We start from the raw sequence: 19178 nt of genomic DNA, 5'->3' as shown, positions 1-19178 counted from the left end.
TCCTCCGCCGGGGAATGAAGGCTTAGATGGAAAGCTACAGGTAGCAAGCTTAAAGAAGGAGAGTGAGTTTGTTTGCTTCTCTGCCGTCATCACACCTCCACCTTTAACTCATCTGTTGCCTGAGAAAGGCACGACAATGGCAAGACAACTCGATACAAGTATGGCTAATTCACAGATGGCGCCAGACGCCATGTCCACCTCATGCGATTCTAAAGATGAGTCCGTGCCAAAAGAAAAGCCCAAAGTTAAAGGTCCACCTCCACCTGTCCCCAAAAAACCTAAAAACCCATTTATAAAGCTTAAAACTGCGCAATTAATGTCTACCGATGTGCAAAGAAGAAACAAAGATCATCTGCGTTCTGAGGAGAAGGTCAAGAGGAGACACACTTTTCATTTTAACAAAGATCTTCCACGCAACGCTCCGACTAATCAGGACATGTGCTTGCTGTGGGATGAAAAAGGCACTTACACCGTGCCAGCCAACATACGACGGCTGTCAGTTGACCTCGGCCCTTGGCAACACCTTTCACTCGGAGACATGGATGAACGGTACGGAGATATGATCGACTATGACTACTGTGTGCGCATAGCAAAACTGTCTCCAGATGATGAAGAGCCAAACAACCTGGACATGTTGCAGAGACGGGTATTCCTAGAGAGACAGTCCAGATATAAAAGCTCACCTCCTCCTCTTGCGAAAAAGCCCCATGATCCTTTTCCATCCACAGAGACTCTACACATACCAGAGGTCATGTCGGACGTAGAAATCCAAAGACAAGAACCTGCATGTTTAGGGAAAAGAGAAATCTACCATGAGCTCCTATCTGAGAGAGTCAGCACACAGGTCGGCAATGACTATGCTACCTACGGTTACCGTAAAGATGTGACTGATCACAGTAGTGACAGGGACGCAGGAAATGGCAGTGAGGTGGGTTCCTACAAGCCCGTGGCAGAAATTATCAAGGAAACAAATCAAATGCAGAGACACCAGGGTCGGGTAAAACCTGAGGGGGCCAAAGCTCAGGTTCGAGTGGCAGAGCAGAGTCCAAGTGTGAAAGTCTCCCAAATGAAGAACGCCTTCGACGTCCCAAAGAAATCCAAAGAGAGACCACCAGAAGTCCAACCATCTCCAAAGAAAGGTAAGGTGTTTTTGTGGTTTATCAAAGCATTTATACACATATAAGCATGTGTGCTATGTTAGGACGAGAGAGCGCTTTCCAGACTGCATACCATTCACTGTCATGTGAAAAACTCTACACTTTAACATCAGTTGAAGGATTCCTTCTTCACTTGTGGTTAAAACAATTCTCCATTGGTTTATGAAACCAGTTACAAAACTAATTTGATGAACTCTAAACACGGCCAAGTTAAGAAGTGACTTTTATAGTGACATGTCCATATTTTGAAGATACAAAGTAGATGTCTTGACTTTGACCCTTGACCCTCTGAAACTGACTGACTGGCAGTTATTGAAATAAAAAAAATATTCAAAAATCAGATTATAATTGTTCTAGTCAAATTTTGTTTTATCAGAGGATCAAAGTATATGACGATGTTGATGTGTAATGTGAAAGGTGTTGCTTGTTGTAAAAAAAAAAAACTTTTTTCACCCAAAACTCCAACAAGTTCTCCCTCGGCTCTGAGGGGGATTTTGGCCACTTTAAGTTTATCATTTTGGTTTTACTCCTGCTCTCAGCTAAAAAGCTTGGATAAACCCACAGTTTGCTTCCTGTCCAGCACTGAACAACAGAGAGACCAAATTATCAACTAGATGGTGAACACCTAGCAGCTTGATATCTGCTGGATGTGTAATTAAGCAACTGTTTGCTAACATAGTCGTCATGTTTGGTTTTTTGTTTTCCCTAAAACACACATTTAATTCAAAGCAGCTGATGCATTCATGCTCAGTGAACAAAGTCAACAACTCTGCCAGTAATGGCATAACAGTTATATAATATCCAACATCTAAACTTTTATACCTAATTCTTTTACCAGTCTTCTTTTTCATGTCTAGTTGGGAGAATAATTTAATAAAAAAAATTAAGTTTCCCCAGACAGCTTTTCAAGTGGCTGAACTGACTTAGTATATACATGCTTGTCCAAGTTTCATATTCATGTTCATATTCCTTTAAGTCAATCAGTGACCAAGTTAATCCTGTCACCAAGGACCTCCTCTTTTTAATCTCAGCCCCTGTTCACATCTGATTTCTCCCACACTCCAAACACATGCAGCTCGGGGCGAACTGTAGACTCTAATTCACCACTAGGTGTAAATGTGAGTATTAATGTTTATCTACCTTAATAATCCCTCGGGAAACTGGCCATGGTGTTTCCCCACCTCCTGCAGATTCATACTGGGATAGGCTCCAAGGCCCTTGCCCTTAAAGAAGTAAGCAGGTTATGAAAGAAGCAAATGAATCCTCTTTCTTTCTTCTACATCTCCCATCCATTCATTTACAATTCAAACAACATTCTCTTAAAATTAGTATAGATTGAATTACAATACTTAATTACTCAGGAACTCTTACCTGTTTAAATTATACATCATCAAGGTGCCGACCAATTCATTAAAAAAAATTGTAACTCAAGGTCCACTTACTAGCTTTGCAGTGTTTTTAACCGCACCAAAATGTCTTCTCAGCTGTCATGGAGATGGATCTGTTGACATGTGAGCTCAGTAGCTAACTAAAAGTTACAAATGAAAGTTACCTCTTGGACTTGATGAAGACTATATGGTTGGCAGCATTGGAAAAAGCTAGTAATTGGACTTTGAGTTCAGATTGTCTTGTCATACTACTGTTTCCAAGGTCAAGAATCAACTTCCATGCTTGCTTGACAATGGTTTTCCAGTCACTCTCAGATTCTGCAGACTTTCATCATAATTGTTAGGGAGCACCATCTCCCTCAGTTACTATGTGCTAAGCCCCTTTGTTGAAGAAAGGTTGGCATTCACTCACAACATAGTTTTTTGTTTTCTTTGTTTAATTTCTAGTCACAATATCAGTTGCCAAAGACAGAGAACTCTACTTAGCATTACAATAAAGTTTATTTCTTAAAAATATCCAAAAGGAAATTCTGTTCGCAAAGCCATGACATGTCCTTTGTGCTAGTGGTTAAAAAGGAGCCTTAACTGCAGCGTTTTTATGTTGTGTATGAGTGGGCATGTTCTCAGATTTACATGGATAGTGGATGTATGATGAATTTAAGTGAATAATTGAACTATGAATTGAGGAACTGTTGCTTGTACACTCAAGGCCAGTTTGAAAAGGCAAACAGAGGGAATGACTGACAGCTGATTCTCCTGAATACCTGTGATGTATTGGGGAGTTATTGTGTTTGGACAGGACAGGCTGGGGTGGGATGGGGTGGGATGGGATGGGACAGGGGGGAGGGGAGGGACCCTGACACAAAAGATGCTGCTGGCTATGATTTTCACAGTTTTACACAGCTGAACAAAATGAACTGATTTAGTTGGTCGACATCAAAAGACATGCGGATGACATGGGGAGAAACACAGTTTTCCTGCAGCCCCATCCCAAATCACAGCCTTGGGAAATGAAATCTGGCTTTTCGTTTGCGCATGTGCCGTAGTCGGTCGTCACCGTGTCCTATTGAATTTAATAACGATGAGAATAGACGATTGCTAGTCTTCCGCAGGTGAGGAGCGGGCAGGAGATGCTCTATTCGTCAACTGGCATCCTGAAATACCAGTAGATTTAAAACACTGACTCCTGGCCACACATTTGCAGACAGGAGGGGGAATAAGAGCAAAGCGGCTGGGCTTTTTTGTGGAGACAAGGGATACTAGAGCAACGTCCTGCAGGATAAGGGCGCGCCTAAACTACCAGATTCATGTGTTGTGATTGATTACCCCCGTGCTTACGAAAATCTTGCATAGATTTAGGAGGTAAGAAACGCTAAAAAGTCTCTTAGCATTGTGCATTTTCCATGTGATCTATCGGTCGGGGCTGTGCAGCATCCACTTAGATCGCTAGATGGGTTTGAGAACGGGAGCAGCCAAAAACCTTGGGTGGAAATATCTGCACTTGCGTCAGCTGGCAGCGGTCCACCGCAGCTAACGGTTAGCAGCTAGGCTAGGTCGCTATCCTAGCTTAACTGAAGCGTGGATGCAAAACACACTGGCAGGCTAGAGGAGAAAAAAATAAACGTTGTAGTCCGAGTGGACAGCTATGCACGGACATAACACACAAGTCGTACGGCTGCCGGTGTAATATTTTAAAGAAAATGTTAATTAAAAAAACACCCCACTCGGCTTGCTTCATCCTCGTTCGCGGTGTTGCTATGTGTCGGCGGCTGTTGAGACGGGACCAGCCCCGGCACAGCTGCCGAGCTGCCGGCCGGGGCAGTGCGGCGGAACCCGGTCTACGACTATTATACGCCTCCTATAACGTTATACCTTACGCTAATAAAGATTCTGCATGTTCGTGAATCAAAAAACTTAAATTAAAGATCATACTTTGGCGTTTTCAAGTGAGAGTCACATCTGGGGCGTGCTCTTCAAAATATAAATCTGCATACTCTGTCCACCCCCTTGTTTCGGCAACGGTAATGTTACGTTAGCAAGAATAGCTAAGTAATCTCTAACCAAAGCTTCCGCACAACATTAACGGGTTTGAAATAACTGAAAAAGATAGCTTAAAAATATCTCACTATCACCTTGATATTCTAGTTTGTAGCTACTTGTTTCAATGGGGAGGAGGGGGCACACCGAGCTTTGTGGTAACATCAGCTAACGTTAGCCAGCAACCATTGTTTAACCGTGCAGCTGTTTGCACCTCCGGTGAATAAGATCAGTCGGTGTATTTAGCACATGCATTTAAAAACGTAACAGCACGGTATTGTGATAAGCTTAGAGTGACTTCAAGTGATAGTGATTGGATCTTCGGTTGTGTTGTGCACACCCATTTAGTCGCATTGTCCAGACAGTGAAATAACAGACGGGGGAGGGGGGCAGACCCCCGCAGGGCTGCTGACTATATTTTATTAATATCAGAGAAGCCATTAAATTCTCATTCAGCTTATCCTCTCGGACTTTAATATCTTAGCACGAGTGTGTAACTGCTGTAACAAGGCCTTTCATTGAGTGTACTATCAGCCAGGCCACCATCATGATGCTCAGCAATGCCCTGCTGTGTGCTGAGTGGTGATGTGGTGATATGTTGTAGAGAGCAGCATGTTGTAATGTATGGCATGATGGCATCAACTAAAACCCGGCAGGGGCTGAAGCAGGTCATCTTGTCAAATGCATATTTAAAGTGAGGGGGGCTTCTCCTGAATGGAGCACTAATATTAGCTGAGGGAACACGCTGTTCTGGTCAGTGTAAACTGTTGTCCTGTGCTGTCCAGGCATTATGCAGCCTTGCAAGAACATGATCAATGTGTATGGCACTGTTGGACATTACTCCGTGAATCAAGGCCTTTCCAGGAATAGTATTTGATTCATAAAAAGAGTCATGTCCAGTAATCCACCTTGAAACTGTTTTTTTTCTCTCCTATCTCTGTCTCGGCTGATAATAATAGTAACAGATGGAAGTGTTTTAAGGCTACAGGCAGCCTTATGCTGTGTGTATACAGTATATAAATACATTTATGTGGATATAATAAAAATAAACTTAGTCTGAGCAACAAAGCTATTTTAAAAACGACAGCTTTTTAAATCAAAGATGCAAGTTTTGTTCAGTACTTTGCAAAACTGTAAAATATGCTCTTCTGTTGCTGAATGCCATTTTGGAAAAATCCAAGTTTCTATATAAGATACAGAAGGCTGTGATTCATCTTTTCCATTTTCATAATCTGTGGTTGAATGTGAAGAAGCAGGTGGTTTGGTGTGATGACAGACCTGTGGATAACTGGAGAAAAATCCTGCAGCATCATGTACAACAGCTCAGTATGTTGCTTCAGACTGGCAGCTTAATTACCGACCTGAGGCGCTATATTTTCCACTTAATTACATAGCGAAGCATGTCACTAGAATTATGAAAAATCTCCCTCGGGTATCAAAAAGAGAGTTTTTTAGAGTTATAATAGACAATGCTAAGACGAGTCAAGTTTCTGCAGAATTTCCACTTTGTTTGGTTTTCATATTCTGGCTGCAGATCTAACCATCTCAAGATGCCAAACAATGGAATCTGCTCTGGGAACGTTTGTCTGCACTTGATGAGTGACTTCTGTTCTTAGTCTTACCCAGTTTGTAAACCCCGAGCTACAGAAGTTGGCCCCATGTTCTGGCAGGAAGAAAAGCAAAATATTGCTTGATATGAATCATATATTAACACAGTAGGCCAAAATTCACTAAAACCCACCTAAGTCTACCTATTAGTTGACAGCCTTTACAGAACTTGAACTTTTTCCTCTCAGAAGTCTGAGAAATTACACTGAAATAAGGAGGTAAACACAGCTGAAGAAAAAAAAATCCTCATGTTTTACCTTAGGTAGAGCTGATTTTATTTACGTTGCATGCAAAGGAAGAAACTAAGTCACAGTTAATAAAGGTAATCTCAGATCAGACAGACTGTGCTGGCAGTAAGCCAAACTTAACCCTCAGCATGCTCAGTGGTGACAGAAGGATGCTCATTTTTAGATTTTATAGCATCAGTTTCTGTGGAAAAAATGGCCACTTTCGACAGTGCTTATACATGTAATGCAAAAATGTATTCAACAAGATTATTTGTGGGGAGAGCCACTCAGGAGCTCTTGGCTTACCGCTCTCTTATTTCTCTCTGCAGATATGTTGCGGCGAGTTGTGCGACAGAGCAAGTTCCGTCACGTGTTTGGTCAGGCCGTGAGGAACGACCAGTGCTACGATGACATCCGTGTCTCCAGGGTCACGTGGGACAGCTCCTTCTGTGCCGTCAACCCCAAGTTTGTTGCCATCATCATAGAGGCCAGTGGGGGAGGAGCTTTTCTTGTCCTTCCTCTACAAAAGGTGAGATGCTCTGCTACTCGTGTTTGCATCAAGAGATGAAAAAAATTATTTTTAGGTCCATTACAGAAGAGCTGTGAGGTCCAAATTTGCATGAAGTATCCAAAAATATACAATTTAAATAGGAAGGAGTTTCTGAAAGTCCAAGTACGGTCCAAGTACAGCATCTGCGATGTTGCCATATCCTACACGGAGTAGCGTAGCATGGTTTAAAGCAGTGCTCTTCAATTCTGGTCCTGTAAAGGTTGATGTTTTGTTTTTTTTCTGTTCTGGTGGGTAACGAGCCACAACTGCTCAGTCTATGGCTCAGTCAGAGTTTATCATATTGAAGCTCACTTTCTCCAACTTATAAATACAGTTCAATATCCTAGTGGAAATTACTCCTCTGAATTAGCATTTTTCATGAAGCTCCAGTACAGGATATTGAACTACGGTGCTAAATCTATGGCACTTACTTTATGAATAGACATTCATGTAGTCTCTATATATAATAGTTTACTACTCACAGCAGCAGCAGCATGAATGACTGTTTGGTAGCCAAGCACGGGCTGATCCACTTAATGTGGTCCTTGGCTGTGCTGTGCTTGTCAGTGCGCCTCTGAATACATCCAGCACTTACCACAAGATAACGCCAGAGAGAGTGTTAAGTCACTGTGCAAATTACATTACTGTGTTATTAATTTAACACTGGCAGTTTCCATATTGAGCAATCTAGTAATGCTAATGAGAGAAAGTCATAACACTGGGATTCTGTCCCATTTCTACCTTCCATGTTGTATGTAATCTTAGCCATGTTAGCAGCATGGGAATGCAGTGTCTGTCCGCCTCTTTGATCCTCACTGACATATCTCAACAGTTATTGGAAGGATTGTAATGAAATTTTGTGCAGACAGTCATGTTCCACAGACAATGAATCCTAATAACTTTAACGACCCCCTTGCTTTTCCTCCGGCACCACCGTGAGGTTGATTTGTGATTTTGAGTGGAATGTTTCTTTAACTTTTGCAGGGATTGCCATGAGGACTCTGTGTCCTGTTATGCGATTGAAGCTTTTTTGTAATTATTCTGATGGCATGTTTTTCATCTGAACACCAGAGTCAGAAATTCTCTAATCCTACACACAGAGGCTTTAACTAACAGGTAGGGATAAAAATATCTGTGTGACACTGGTCCTTCAGGACCAAAATTGGATACATAGGGTTTAAGGCTCATCCAGAGGTTGTAGTGCAGTGCGCTGTCATATTATAGCCCTCAGACCATGTGGTGAATCAATTCTATAGGCCGTTTGCTGTGACCCTGTCCTGCTGTTCCCTGAGGCCCATATCTGTACTAAAAAACGTAGATAATCAATGTTTAAATCTGCCCGATAGTAAAGGCATTTGATACATATACTGTTACAGTTGCCTCATTGAGCACATGATACTCACAGAGGGGATTGGGTGCTCTGTCATTATTTTATGCCACTGGGTTAATTCATTTATAGTCACAGGATAATGTCCTGCCTGTGGAGAAGCTGCCGTAACTTCAGGACATTCAGGTAGAAATCACAGATGTCCATCCACGATGAGAATGGATGAGGTCACTGCGGTAAAAACGTGTTTACTGAGAATTATTCGCCAGAGGATCGAATGTCTTTATGGCACTAACCTTCTGGTCTCCTGTCCCCTGTGAATTCAGGTTTCAGGTTTTGCAGCTTAAAATTAAAGTTCAGTGCGAATTGAAACCTCCCTCCTCTCTCAGGGTCGACCACCACAGTTTATTGAATTTTTGTGAAATATTGATTGGCATGTCAGGTCCTCTTTTTTGCTGGTTTTACAGAACTAGATGTTGTTTGATATGAGAATAAATAAACTTGAGTTGACGTCTGAGTGCAAGTTCTGAAAGTGTAAAATGATTGTTTTAGCTCACAATGTCAGTTGCTCAATAAAACTTGTGTAGTCATGCAGGATTATATAAAGAATACTTGTGTTATCCCTGTATGTTGCTCATTTTCATATCTCTCTGACAGGTATCAGCTTACCGAACTTTATTGCTCTACGTCAGGTCACAGTCTTTAACCTCTTTGTAACACAGTTGTCTTCTTGTCTTGTAGACTGGCCGCATAGACAAGGTCTACCCGACAGTATGCGGTCACACGGGCCCAGTGTTGGACATCGACTGGTGTCCTCATAATGACCATGTCATTGCGAGCGGCTCGGAGGACTGCACGGTCATGGTAAAGACACAGTTAATCTCCGAAGCATCACATGAACAATTAACCCTACAGCTTGTGATTTCTTGGACATGATGTGCTGTGTTAAGTGAAATTAAAAATATTATATTATTAAATGTTTTTTTGCCAGTGGTGTTTCTCTGTATTTGGCAAATATTATCAGCAGCAGTTACGACCAGTTTCCCTGGGCATATAAAACATTTGTGTTTGGTCTGACTGGTCTACTCTATTTCTCCATTTCAGTATTAGTACCATGAAAAAATAATTGACTTGACAGATTTTCTCTCTGCAGCTTCTAATTTTCTGCGTCTGTTTTGTATTTTTCTGGTTTAGGTCTGGCAGATCCCTGAGAACGGGCTGGAGACTCCCCTCTCAGACCCTGTGGTCGTGTTAGAGGGCCACTCTAAGAGGGTTGGCATCGTGTCTTGGCATCCCACCGCTCGCAACGTTCTCCTCAGCGCAGGTAACCTTTGACTGAAGCCTCTGGTACGGCCTCTGGCCTCAACCTGAAACGTGTAACCGGTCTGCCATTTGTCCACAGCTGAACTCCAAATCTGACCAATTATCTCAGGGGGCTGCCCCTCTGTTGCGCTGCTTTGTGTGATGTAAAGTGCCGAAAATAGACTTTGACACAGAGGTGTGTGCAGTCAGGCTGTGCTGTGTGTGTGTGTGTGTCCATTTTAGGGTGTGACAACCAGATCATCATCTGGAATGTGGGCACAGGAGAGGCCATGATCAACCTGGAGGACATGCACCCTGATGTTATCTTTAGTGTCAGCTGGAGCCGCAATGGCAGCCTAATCTGCACCGCCTGCAAGGACAAGAAGGTCCGCGTCATCGACCCCCGTAAGAAAAAGATTGTGGCGGTAAGTGGAAACGCTGAGGGGATGTGAGGGATGCTTGAAGTGTGAAATAATGTTTTCCAGAATCACTGACCAAGCCTACAAACATGGCTGTCCAATCTGACAGGTATTTTTGTCTCTTTTCAGGAGAAGGACAAGGCCCATGAGGGAGCTCGACCAATGAGAGCGATCTTTTTAGCAGATGGAAACATTTTCACCACTGGATTCAGCCGCATGAGCGAGCGCCAGCTAGCCCTGTGGAAAAGTGTACGTCACCATAGAAAATGTCATTCAGTCCTCCACACTCTGACACATCACAGAAACACTGCTCTCTATACGACACCTGCAGCTTTTACAGTCACGGTGAACTTTTTTATAGAGCTTTGGTTGTACAGTTTCCTGCCCATGATATATGTCAAAATGTTGTCTTCATCAGTGGCTCGTGTGTGGTGAACATGCTCTCACTTTTTGCTTCTTTCTCTGAACGGTTTGTGTCTGTAACTTCTCAGCTCCAGCAGGGGGCGGTGAATACAAAGAGAAAACCCTGTGTAAAGAAAATTTAAAATATTGTGAGAATGTAATTTTATTCCCGTTCATTGTTGTCAAAATGTGAGAGTTTGCCATGTATTAAACACAGGGGCAACTCATCCAGTCAATCGGCAATAATTTGATTTTAAGCATTTACCATGGGCAGTAAATGATCAAGGTTCCCCCAAACTGTACCATTACTTAAAATGCTGAATTTTGTGTTACCAGGACAACATGGATGAGCCAATATGTGTTCAAGAGATGGACACCAGTAATGGAGTTCTGCTGCCCTTCTATGACTCTGACACCAATGTAGTCTACCTGTGTGGAAAGGTGAGAAGCCTTATCATAGCGATATTCCTGTTTTGTTTCCCAGTTTTTAATAATTAGTGCAGTGCTCGTTCAAAATGTGCCTGTTGGTAGGAGTTTCCTGCTTGGCCTGTGTCAGTCAAGCCTCAGCATGCAAAATTACCCGTTACAGAAACCAACTGAATTTAGAGGTACGTAAAAAAAGATCCATGTGTAAATGTGTAGGCTCTGGGTTTAGGAATCTGTGTGCACACTTTATGAGCCGTGCTTTCAGATTCATAGTCGGTGCCCACAGATTTTATAAACTGTGTCCTCGGATCCAACGATGCAAACAACTTGGTTTGAAAGTGAGAAGCACAATAAATACAACATTGAAAGCTGTGAAACGTCCAATGCACAGCACAATACAGCATTAAATCTACCTGGAAATCTTGCGCTACCACATGACGTGGTTTAAATGTGGAAACCACAGTAAATACAAAGTTGCACGGGTGAAATGTCCAATGCACAACAGAATATAGTGTGCAGTTGAGTTTCTGGCATGTGCACCCTGTAAACTGTCCGGGTGCTCCACTGCCCTCATTGTGTCATTCCGCCTTTTTCTTCTCTTTAAGTAACATTTAGAAAAATGATGTTAGAAGCTTTCTCAAGAACTGCTCATCCAAAAAACTTCACAGTCAACATTGCACTTCCTTGTGTCCTCAGCAATACGCCCACGAAGTTTAATGTCAATGGGATGTCGAGAAAATCGAAATACAAACACATAGACAGGTAGAGATTCCTCCATTTATAGTTAGGTTACATTCACAAACTCACTTACAGCTATGACTGTGTGTCCTCAGGGTGACAGCAGCATTCGGTACTTTGAGATCACAGATGAGGCACCGTTTGTTCACTACCTCAACACCTTTTCCACCAAGGAGCCCCAGAGGGGAATGGGATACATGCCCAAAAGAGGCCTGGACGTCAACAAATGTGAAATTGCGAGGTAGCACACCAATTCTATTTTTTTTTTTAATGCTGTTCAGTTAGCATGTGATCCTGTGGATTCTGCAGGTAATATACAGTATCGGGGTCATTACCAAATTTGTTGGAAAATGCCCATATTTCTAGACAAGCAGATCAGTTTAAACAGTTTCTGCCTAGATTTCATATATTCACACAGCCAGAAGTTGCAGCTGGGGGGAATAACAAAGACTGCAATTTATTTTCTTTGTCAATAAATCTACTGATTATTTTCACAATTGATCTTTTGGTCTCTAAAATGTTAAATGAAAATAGTGAGCGATAGCCTAAGTAGCTCCAAGGAACATGGGCTTTTAATAGTGCTAGAAACCCAAGTACCATATTTAGTAGTTTTTTTTTTTGTGTTTTTCCATCCAGCAAGTCAAAACCCAAAGATATTCAGTCTGGTATCACTGAAGATTATGAAATGTCAGCAGTCTAAGTGATTAATCACCTAATTATTTCAGCTCTGGACATGACTATACTTAACTATGAACCAGTTTCTTTTACTGATATAGAGAAAAGAAAACATTGGGGGAAAAAAGCTGATTTTATGACTTGGAGTCTAATTAGGTTTTTTAAAAAAAACAAACAAATGGTTAAACTACAGAGTTGTTTAAATCGGCAAGTCATTTATGTATTTTTTTCATAGTTTTTTTGGTCCTTTAAATAAACATAAATTCTCTGATTACTTAAAAATAACAATGATAATAATAATGATGAATCCTGCTAATATATCCATTTAAGTAATATCCTGGTGTGCTATTGTAAGTTTAAATGAATGTAACTACTCTTCCTGTTGTCTCTATAGGTTTTACAAATTGCATGAGAGAAAATGTGAACCAATCATCATGACAGTCCCACGTAAGGTAAGTCCATTTATATCTTGTAATAAATATGCTGTTCCTTCATTGCTGTTTTATAGACCATGTCGTTTTCCTCCATCCATACCTTTTCACCATTTTCCTTATGACATTTCCTGCGTGACCTTTCCTCTCTCCACCTGTCCAGTCGGATCTGTTCCAGGACGACCTGTATCCGGACACAGCCGGCCCCGATCCCGCCCTGGAGGCAGAGGAGTGGTTTGCTGGCAAGAACGGAGGCCCCATCCTTATTTCCCTCAAAGACGGCTACGTCTCCACAAAGAACCGCGATCTCAAAGTGGTCAAGACGAACGTCCTGGAGACCAAGCCGGCCACAAAAGCAGAGAACATCTCGACTGTCCAGAAGCTTGCCTCTCAGCATGCCTCACAGCCCTCAGTAGTGAGTGTTGAGCGATGGAAAACACCTGCGCAGTACTGTATAAACATGTCATACTGCTGAGGTTCTTGCTCAAAATTATTTTTCCTTTAACTGTTGATTTTATGTTTTGTCTATTTTTACTTGTGTTATTATAGCTAGCCTCTTAAAAAGAGATTCTGTTTCCTTTTAGTAAAACTGATGTGTAATATTTTAAAGTTGCATTGCACAACACTTTTTTTCGCTGACATTTGGATTCTCCCATTCAGAGTAATTATTATGGTTGGAACAATTCACAGAAGTTATGGATCAGCACATACTTTGGTAACTGGGTCACAATTCAGTGGAGCAGCAAAGGAAAATGTTAACAGCTCTAGAGCTTCATTCCCTGTGAAGCCTCTATTTGTTTTGCCAAGATTAACAACAAAATTTGTTTTGAAGTAGAAAAGTAAACAGCTATCGCCTTCAAAATCTTCTCTAAGCAGTTCTCTAGCCTCTCAAGTGCCAAATGAAAAATCTAAAGTATTTTTGTCAAGCTAATTTGCATTTCCATTTTTGACCAGAAAATGGAAGACAAACTGGAAGAGGTACTCCGAGAGTTCAAGTCACTCAGGGACCGCGTCATCCTTCAAGACCGTCGAATCGCCAGACTGGAAGAGCAGGTTGCCAAGGTTGCCATGTAAGACGCGGCCCCTTCCCAGGACCGTTCGTTGCTTTGGAGAGAATCGAATGGACGGGGAGGGGGGGGAGGGGGGGGTCAGCCACGCCCAGATTCTCAAGATTCGGATCCCTTCAGCTTGGCATCGTCCCTGCGACGAGTCCAGGCCCACATTCCAAGATGAACTTTATTTTTCCTCATCAAGCCTCCGGTTTCACACTTCGCCCTGACACACACAGAGAAAAGGAAAAACTCTTGCAGCTCATGTACACATTTGAAGAAAAGACATTTTTGTTGAAGGAACAGTCTTAACTTTTATTTTCTGATTGTGGTAAAACATTCTTATGTGAAGTTTGTACTTACTACTCAAAAACTGTATGTAGCATCCAGTATTTCCATTGTCCTTTTTTTTTTTGTTTGTTTTGCCAAATATAATTGTGTGCGGTTTCATGCACTGCTTTTACACTTATTTTCTCTCCTGTTGTACATTCCAGTCACAACCTGGTAGAATAAGTTAGTCAAGCTGGATTTTTTTTAAACAATAGCTGTTAAACTTTTTTTTTTTTTTCCTCCCACCAGTTTGCTCATTGATAACCATCAGATTTATGAATGTGGAAGAATTCCTTCTAAAACATTTTGTTCTTGTTCTTCTGGGATTGAAATTTAACATTGGGTTTTAATGGGGGGGGGGGGGGGGGGGCGGGGGGGGGGGGGGTGCATTTCTCTGGTGTAAATGTTGTGCAAATGTAGTGGTGCCTCTTGTCACTGTTAAGGGTCAAACTAAAGTCGCCCTCTCCAGTGCATATTTGGTGTTGGGAAGGGACCACTCACCCAGCTTGTGTTTCACTGAACCCCTGACAAACAGTTCTGTGCACATAATAAAGATTTTACACATGAAAACCTCTTTCTCTATTTCTCTATCTCTTTTTGGCTTAAGATTTACCAACTTTCTCTTCTGCCATCAGATATGGAAGGGTGGTATTCCTGCTTTTATGGATCAGAATACTTCCATTATTTTATGATCCTATGAGAAGAAGGTGGGTACTGGTTGCACTTAATATCAAACAAGAAAGCACTCAATCTATGGCTGCAAAACAAAAAACATTATTTTAATTATTCATTAATGTGTTAGGCTATTAAAACATCATAAATGGTGAAAAATGTGCGTCCCAGTTTCCCAGAGCCTTGATTGACGTCTTCAAATAAAAGGTCAGGGCCAGAACTCAAAAGATACTCGGTTCACTTTGATAGAAGACAAAGTAAACCAGCAAATATTCACTTTCGAGAGGCTGGACACTATTTGTGAGATATTTGTTTCCAAAATGATTTAAAAAAAGAAAAAGATGAATCAATTATCAAAATTGTTCTTCTATTTAAGCTCCAGCTCAACCTGAGTAGCTGTTACTTCTCTTGCCTGATGATGGTGCTAAGGCTTCAGTCCATGAGGTCAATAATATGTTGAATGATAGTAAAGTATATTTTCCCTTTTCATACTCATAGAATTTACATAACGTGGGAGTCATTTATTTTTTGACATGTGCACTTGACCTATATTGGTCTCATTTAGCACTGAAGTTACACTTGCTAGGTGTACCTAATAAACTGCCAAATGAATTTCCATAGGAAAGAGCAGCAACACCAGTCAGTCTTTTTTTTTTTACAGCCTGGAAAAATGTTCAAAACATTGAAAACAAAGTTTGTGTAATTTTTGAGGGGTTTTTTTGTTTATTTTTTTCATCAAATCTTGGTAGTGTTTTTTTGAAGACTACATCTCAGTATGACTCATCAGGACAGGAAGTGACAGTTATGGTTTCAGACTAAAAAACGTTTCTGTCACAGGGTACAAATGTTAGAGTCCAAACTTAAAGTGTTTGGACTATTGTTGTATACCACTCTTTAATCGCCAGGGTAACAAACCACCACGCTTCAGACTGATTGATCACGTCATTTCAGCTTATTTTATTTCTTCATGTGTTATAGTTGACATAATGTTGACCTTGTGTAGCTGATTGTCTATCACTGTGGGTAACTATGAAAGCCTTGAAGATCCTCTCTTTTTCCCCCACATGACTTACAGCTTTAAATCTTAGACAGAAGTCTGATCAGAAGTTGACGTGCAGTTTACAGAACTGAGTACTTCCTGCTACTTCGTAGAGTAGTAATCAGAACATCAGTTACACAGAGCAAACATGCTCTGCACCTGAACACCGCTCCTGAACCTCTCCATCTGCAAGGTAAGACTCTTTATCTGCCAATAAATACATATAAGATCTTCAAACATTGTAGCCAACCCAATGTAGAGTTTCATTTTGTCTTCAGCAACAAAAAGAAGATTCTGATAAAATTTGACTTCCTCACTGATTCAAACTAAAGCTGTGCGTTCAAAGGAAGTGTGTCTGTATCTGACTTATCTGAAAATGTTAGATAGTGCTGCTTCTTTTTTTTGTTTTTTTTTTGTTTTTTGTTTTTTTTAAAGAGTGTGAACATTTCCTGTTTCTTCTATCAAGCGGTGTCACAGTCACCACAACAGTGCTCCAATGATGTTCTTCCACAGAGACTGAAATGAGCTGAAGGCGACTTTTATTAGTTTTTATCTTCACATCCTTCCATCTGCTTCTCCAGCGGCGAGGTAAGACCCTGACGCATTTAAGATCTTTGTTCTGGTTGAATCTTTTTGCTCTTGGGGACAACTGTTTCCTTGTATAGTAGAATAGGATAAAGATAAACTTTCTTTTTTTTTTTAAAAAATGCTCTCCAAAAATTTCCCGTTGTGTTACCAGAGGAAATGTATCTGTGTTGTCTACCTTCTACCTTAAACGCAGGTTGTATTCTTAACTTTGGCAACAAAAGTTAAAGTTTAGAAAAAAAGTTTAAACATTTTTTATTAAAAAAAAAAAAAAAACATTAAATGTGATTTATTTTTTCTGTATAGACTCCTTTTAAGTGAGTTTTAGATTCACTCTACAAATGCAGTGGTTCTCTGTATTTTTCTGTGAAAATGTAGCAAAGGGTGTGGTGAAAGACTCATGACTGTTTCATCATAAGGTGTCACTAACAGACACATGACACATTGATTTTTCCCCATGTGTGTGTCTTTTTACTACAACTGTTTACTACTTTTCATATACAACCTCCCTCTTGCACTGCAGCCTGTAAACTTGAATCTTTCCTGTCGTTTCAGATCTTTTGTTCAACCATGATTCTCCTCAGCGTGAAGGCGTGTCTGACACTCCTGTGGGGAATATCTGTTTTGTTTTCTGTTGAGACGGAGAGTGCTTCCATCCCAGAAACCAGCAGCGGCAACTCAACTGCTGAACCAAACAAGGCAAACAGGCCGCTATCCACTGCACACGCACCTCATAATGAAACAGAGGTGCAGTCTGCGATGTTGGATCCAACTCACAAACCTGCAGAAGTTGCTGTTACTGCAACAGCAGACACCGTCGTGTCACCCACAAGGGAAGCAGAGGAGGTAGTCGTCAGTACCAGAGGTGACATCTCAAACGGCAGCACAACTCTCAGTTTGTTTGCTGTGACCGGTGTGACAACAGCTGCAGGCAGCTTGGGTCCACGAACGCGTCATACCTCCGCAGTGGTGACCCCAGCTGCAGATGATGCACAACACACCCGTGATACGACATCGACAGAAACAGCTACACCTAAAGATCAGTTACAACAACAGTCGTTCAACACTTCTACTCACATGACAGCTCCTGCAATAACTTCTAGGGCATCCTCAGCAACAGTGCCCACGTTTCCACTGCAGCCCACATCCACAGCTACACCTGATGTTACATCCGAGTTATCATCCAGCACCACCTCTGCTAATTCCACTGATAAGGCTTCACACTTAATCAGCAGTCCCTCAGCTTCTGCAACCACACTGACAGCAAGCCCTGCCTCTGAGGCAACGCCTGTGTTTCACCCCACGTTTTTACCCGTAACAACAACTGAGACACCCACCGCCAGCGCTGAGCTTTCTTCTACATCTCAGCCCATTTCCCGCACGAGAACCCACATCTCCACATCACAGTTTCCTGACACAACAGGGTTGAACTCTACCCCCGAGTCTCCTGCCACCACAGCTTCAAATGACTCCTCTTTCTCCACTTCTGCCTCTACCTCTGCTGTCTCTACCAGTGCAGCAGGAATCTTCATCCCTCACGTTCCCAAGAGGTTGCCAATTCCAACCACCAGATCAACTGCAGCACCTACAGCAGCGACTCGTGAAGTCTCAAAGAGCCCACCCAGCACTGAGGTCCAACCCTGCTCTACCCGAGGAGTGGTGAAGCACTGCCTCATCGCCGTCGCCTCCCTGGCCGGATTGGCCACCATCTTCATGGTCTCTACCGTTATCCTATGCGCCAGGCTGTCAGCAAGGAAGTACAGGGTCAGGAGACCTCAGCAGGCAACTGAGATGATGTGCATCTCTGCCCTGCTTCCTGAGAGGAATTACTCCTACACAAGGCAACACAATCCAATCACTAACGGAGTCCTGGTGATCCCCAGCGCTGGAGACAGCGAGGAGGACGGAGGAGATAACCTCACTCTCAGCAGCTTCCTCCCAGAAAACGACCGTTTTGTTTAAGTTAATTTATCAGTATTGACATGTTTTCATCAGCCGGACTGATCTGGCTGATGCCAGTGATGTGGAAACTGTTGCTGTTTTAATAAACCAATGCTTCCTCTTTGATGTTGTTGGTTTAGCTTCAATGCACACCCTACTCTTGTGCAGGAGCAGACATAGAAACCACAAACACACACACACGCAAAAAAAGAAAAACACAAAAAAAACAGAAACAGTTTCTGTTTCATCTTGACGTACCATGAACCATATCTGGTGTTTGATTAAACCGTATCTGGTGTTTGATTGAACCTTATCTGGTATTTGATGCAGTGGGGTCATCAAATTTGTATTTTAAGCAAGAATGAACATGTTTTCCATAATTTTACACGTGCCTTCCTCTGGAGACTGTGAGCCAGGATGCGGAGCATGATCAAAGATTTTTTTTCAAACATCCTGAACTGAGCCCTGATGGTGTTTCACTTAGCAACAGGAGACAGGAAGGCTTATTATGTCAAGGGATTACTGTTCTTCACAGACACTGTTCAGTTTACAAGTGCCATTCTAGCAGCTGTGAGGCTTAATTGTATAATTGTATTGTATATGTAATTGAGTATTTTGAGCGATGATAAACTTTATGTGACTCTGCTTATAAGGGTGCTTGTGTAGAGTTGCAGTTTCTGTCTTGGGATAATTTATTAAACAAGTTTCTTTTTAACATTTAGTTATGACTTTTTTTTTTTTTTTTTGCCTTATTATTTCTTGCAAGTTTCCTGGAAAGAACAACGTTCTTTTAACATTTTAACACTTTTAGTGTAGTTAGTTGTGTTGACTTTAAAAGCATTTGTTGATTTTGAAAGAACTTCTCCATTTAAACC

General features: G+C 41.7%; 2 protein-coding genes across 3 annotated transcripts; both read left to right on the top strand.

Moving 5' to 3' along the window:
- The first annotated feature begins 1092 nt into the window (after positions 1-1092).
- On the top strand, positions 1093-14404 carry LOC111234231 (coronin-1C-like). 2 transcript variants are annotated; one of them, XM_022762199.1, is made up of 11 exons: positions 1093-1139; positions 6747-6946; positions 9036-9158; positions 9489-9618; positions 9840-10021; positions 10145-10264; positions 10754-10858; positions 11677-11822; positions 12651-12708; positions 12851-13102; positions 13642-14404. In XM_022762199.1, exons 2-11 carry the CDS (start codon positions 6749-6751, stop codon positions 13759-13761), a joined length of 1434 nt encoding a protein of 477 aa, XP_022617920.1. In that variant the 5' UTR covers positions 1093-1139; positions 6747-6748; the 3' UTR covers positions 13762-14404. The 2 variants fall into 2 exon arrangements, with proteins under 2 accessions (XP_022617920.1, XP_022617919.1); XM_022762198.1 differs by lacking the exon at positions 1093-1139 and adding an exon at positions 3673-3907.
- A 1300-nt stretch (positions 14405-15704) lies between these two features.
- On the top strand, positions 15705-19024 carry selplg (selectin P ligand). The gene is made up of 3 exons (XM_022762169.1): positions 15705-15970; positions 16244-16365; positions 16918-19024. The coding sequence occupies exon 3, from the start codon at positions 16933-16935 to the stop codon at positions 18322-18324; it is 1392 nt and encodes a 463-aa protein (XP_022617890.1). The 5' UTR covers positions 15705-15970; positions 16244-16365; positions 16918-16932; the 3' UTR covers positions 18325-19024.
- Positions 19025-19178: the final 154 nt, after the last annotated feature.

The sequence above is a fragment of the Seriola dumerili genome, unplaced genomic scaffold, assembly GCF_002260705.1.
Source record: "Seriola dumerili isolate Sdu_G_001 unplaced genomic scaffold, Sdu_1.0 BDQW01000442.1, whole genome shotgun sequence".
NCBI lineage: Eukaryota > Metazoa > Chordata > Actinopteri > Carangiformes > Carangidae > Seriola > Seriola dumerili.
The sequence above is the reverse complement of the archived record's forward strand: the minus strand, read 5'-3'. Positions and strand labels throughout refer to the sequence as shown.

Coding starts and splice junctions, on each gene's coding strand:
- LOC111234231 (XM_022762199.1), top strand. CDS start 6,749: ATGTTGCGGCGAGTTGTGCGACAGAGCAAGTTCCGTCACGTGTTTGGT. Junction 6,947..9,035: donor TTGTCCTTCCTCTACAAAAG/GTGAGATGCTCT, acceptor CTTGTCTTGTAG/ACTGGCCGCATAGACAAGGT. Junction 10,265..10,753: donor AGCTAGCCCTGTGGAAAAGT/GTACGTCACCAT, acceptor TTGTGTTACCAG/GACAACATGGATGAGCCAAT.
- selplg (XM_022762169.1), top strand. CDS start 16,933: ATGATTCTCCTCAGCGTGAAGGCGTGTCTGACACTCCTGTGGGGAATA.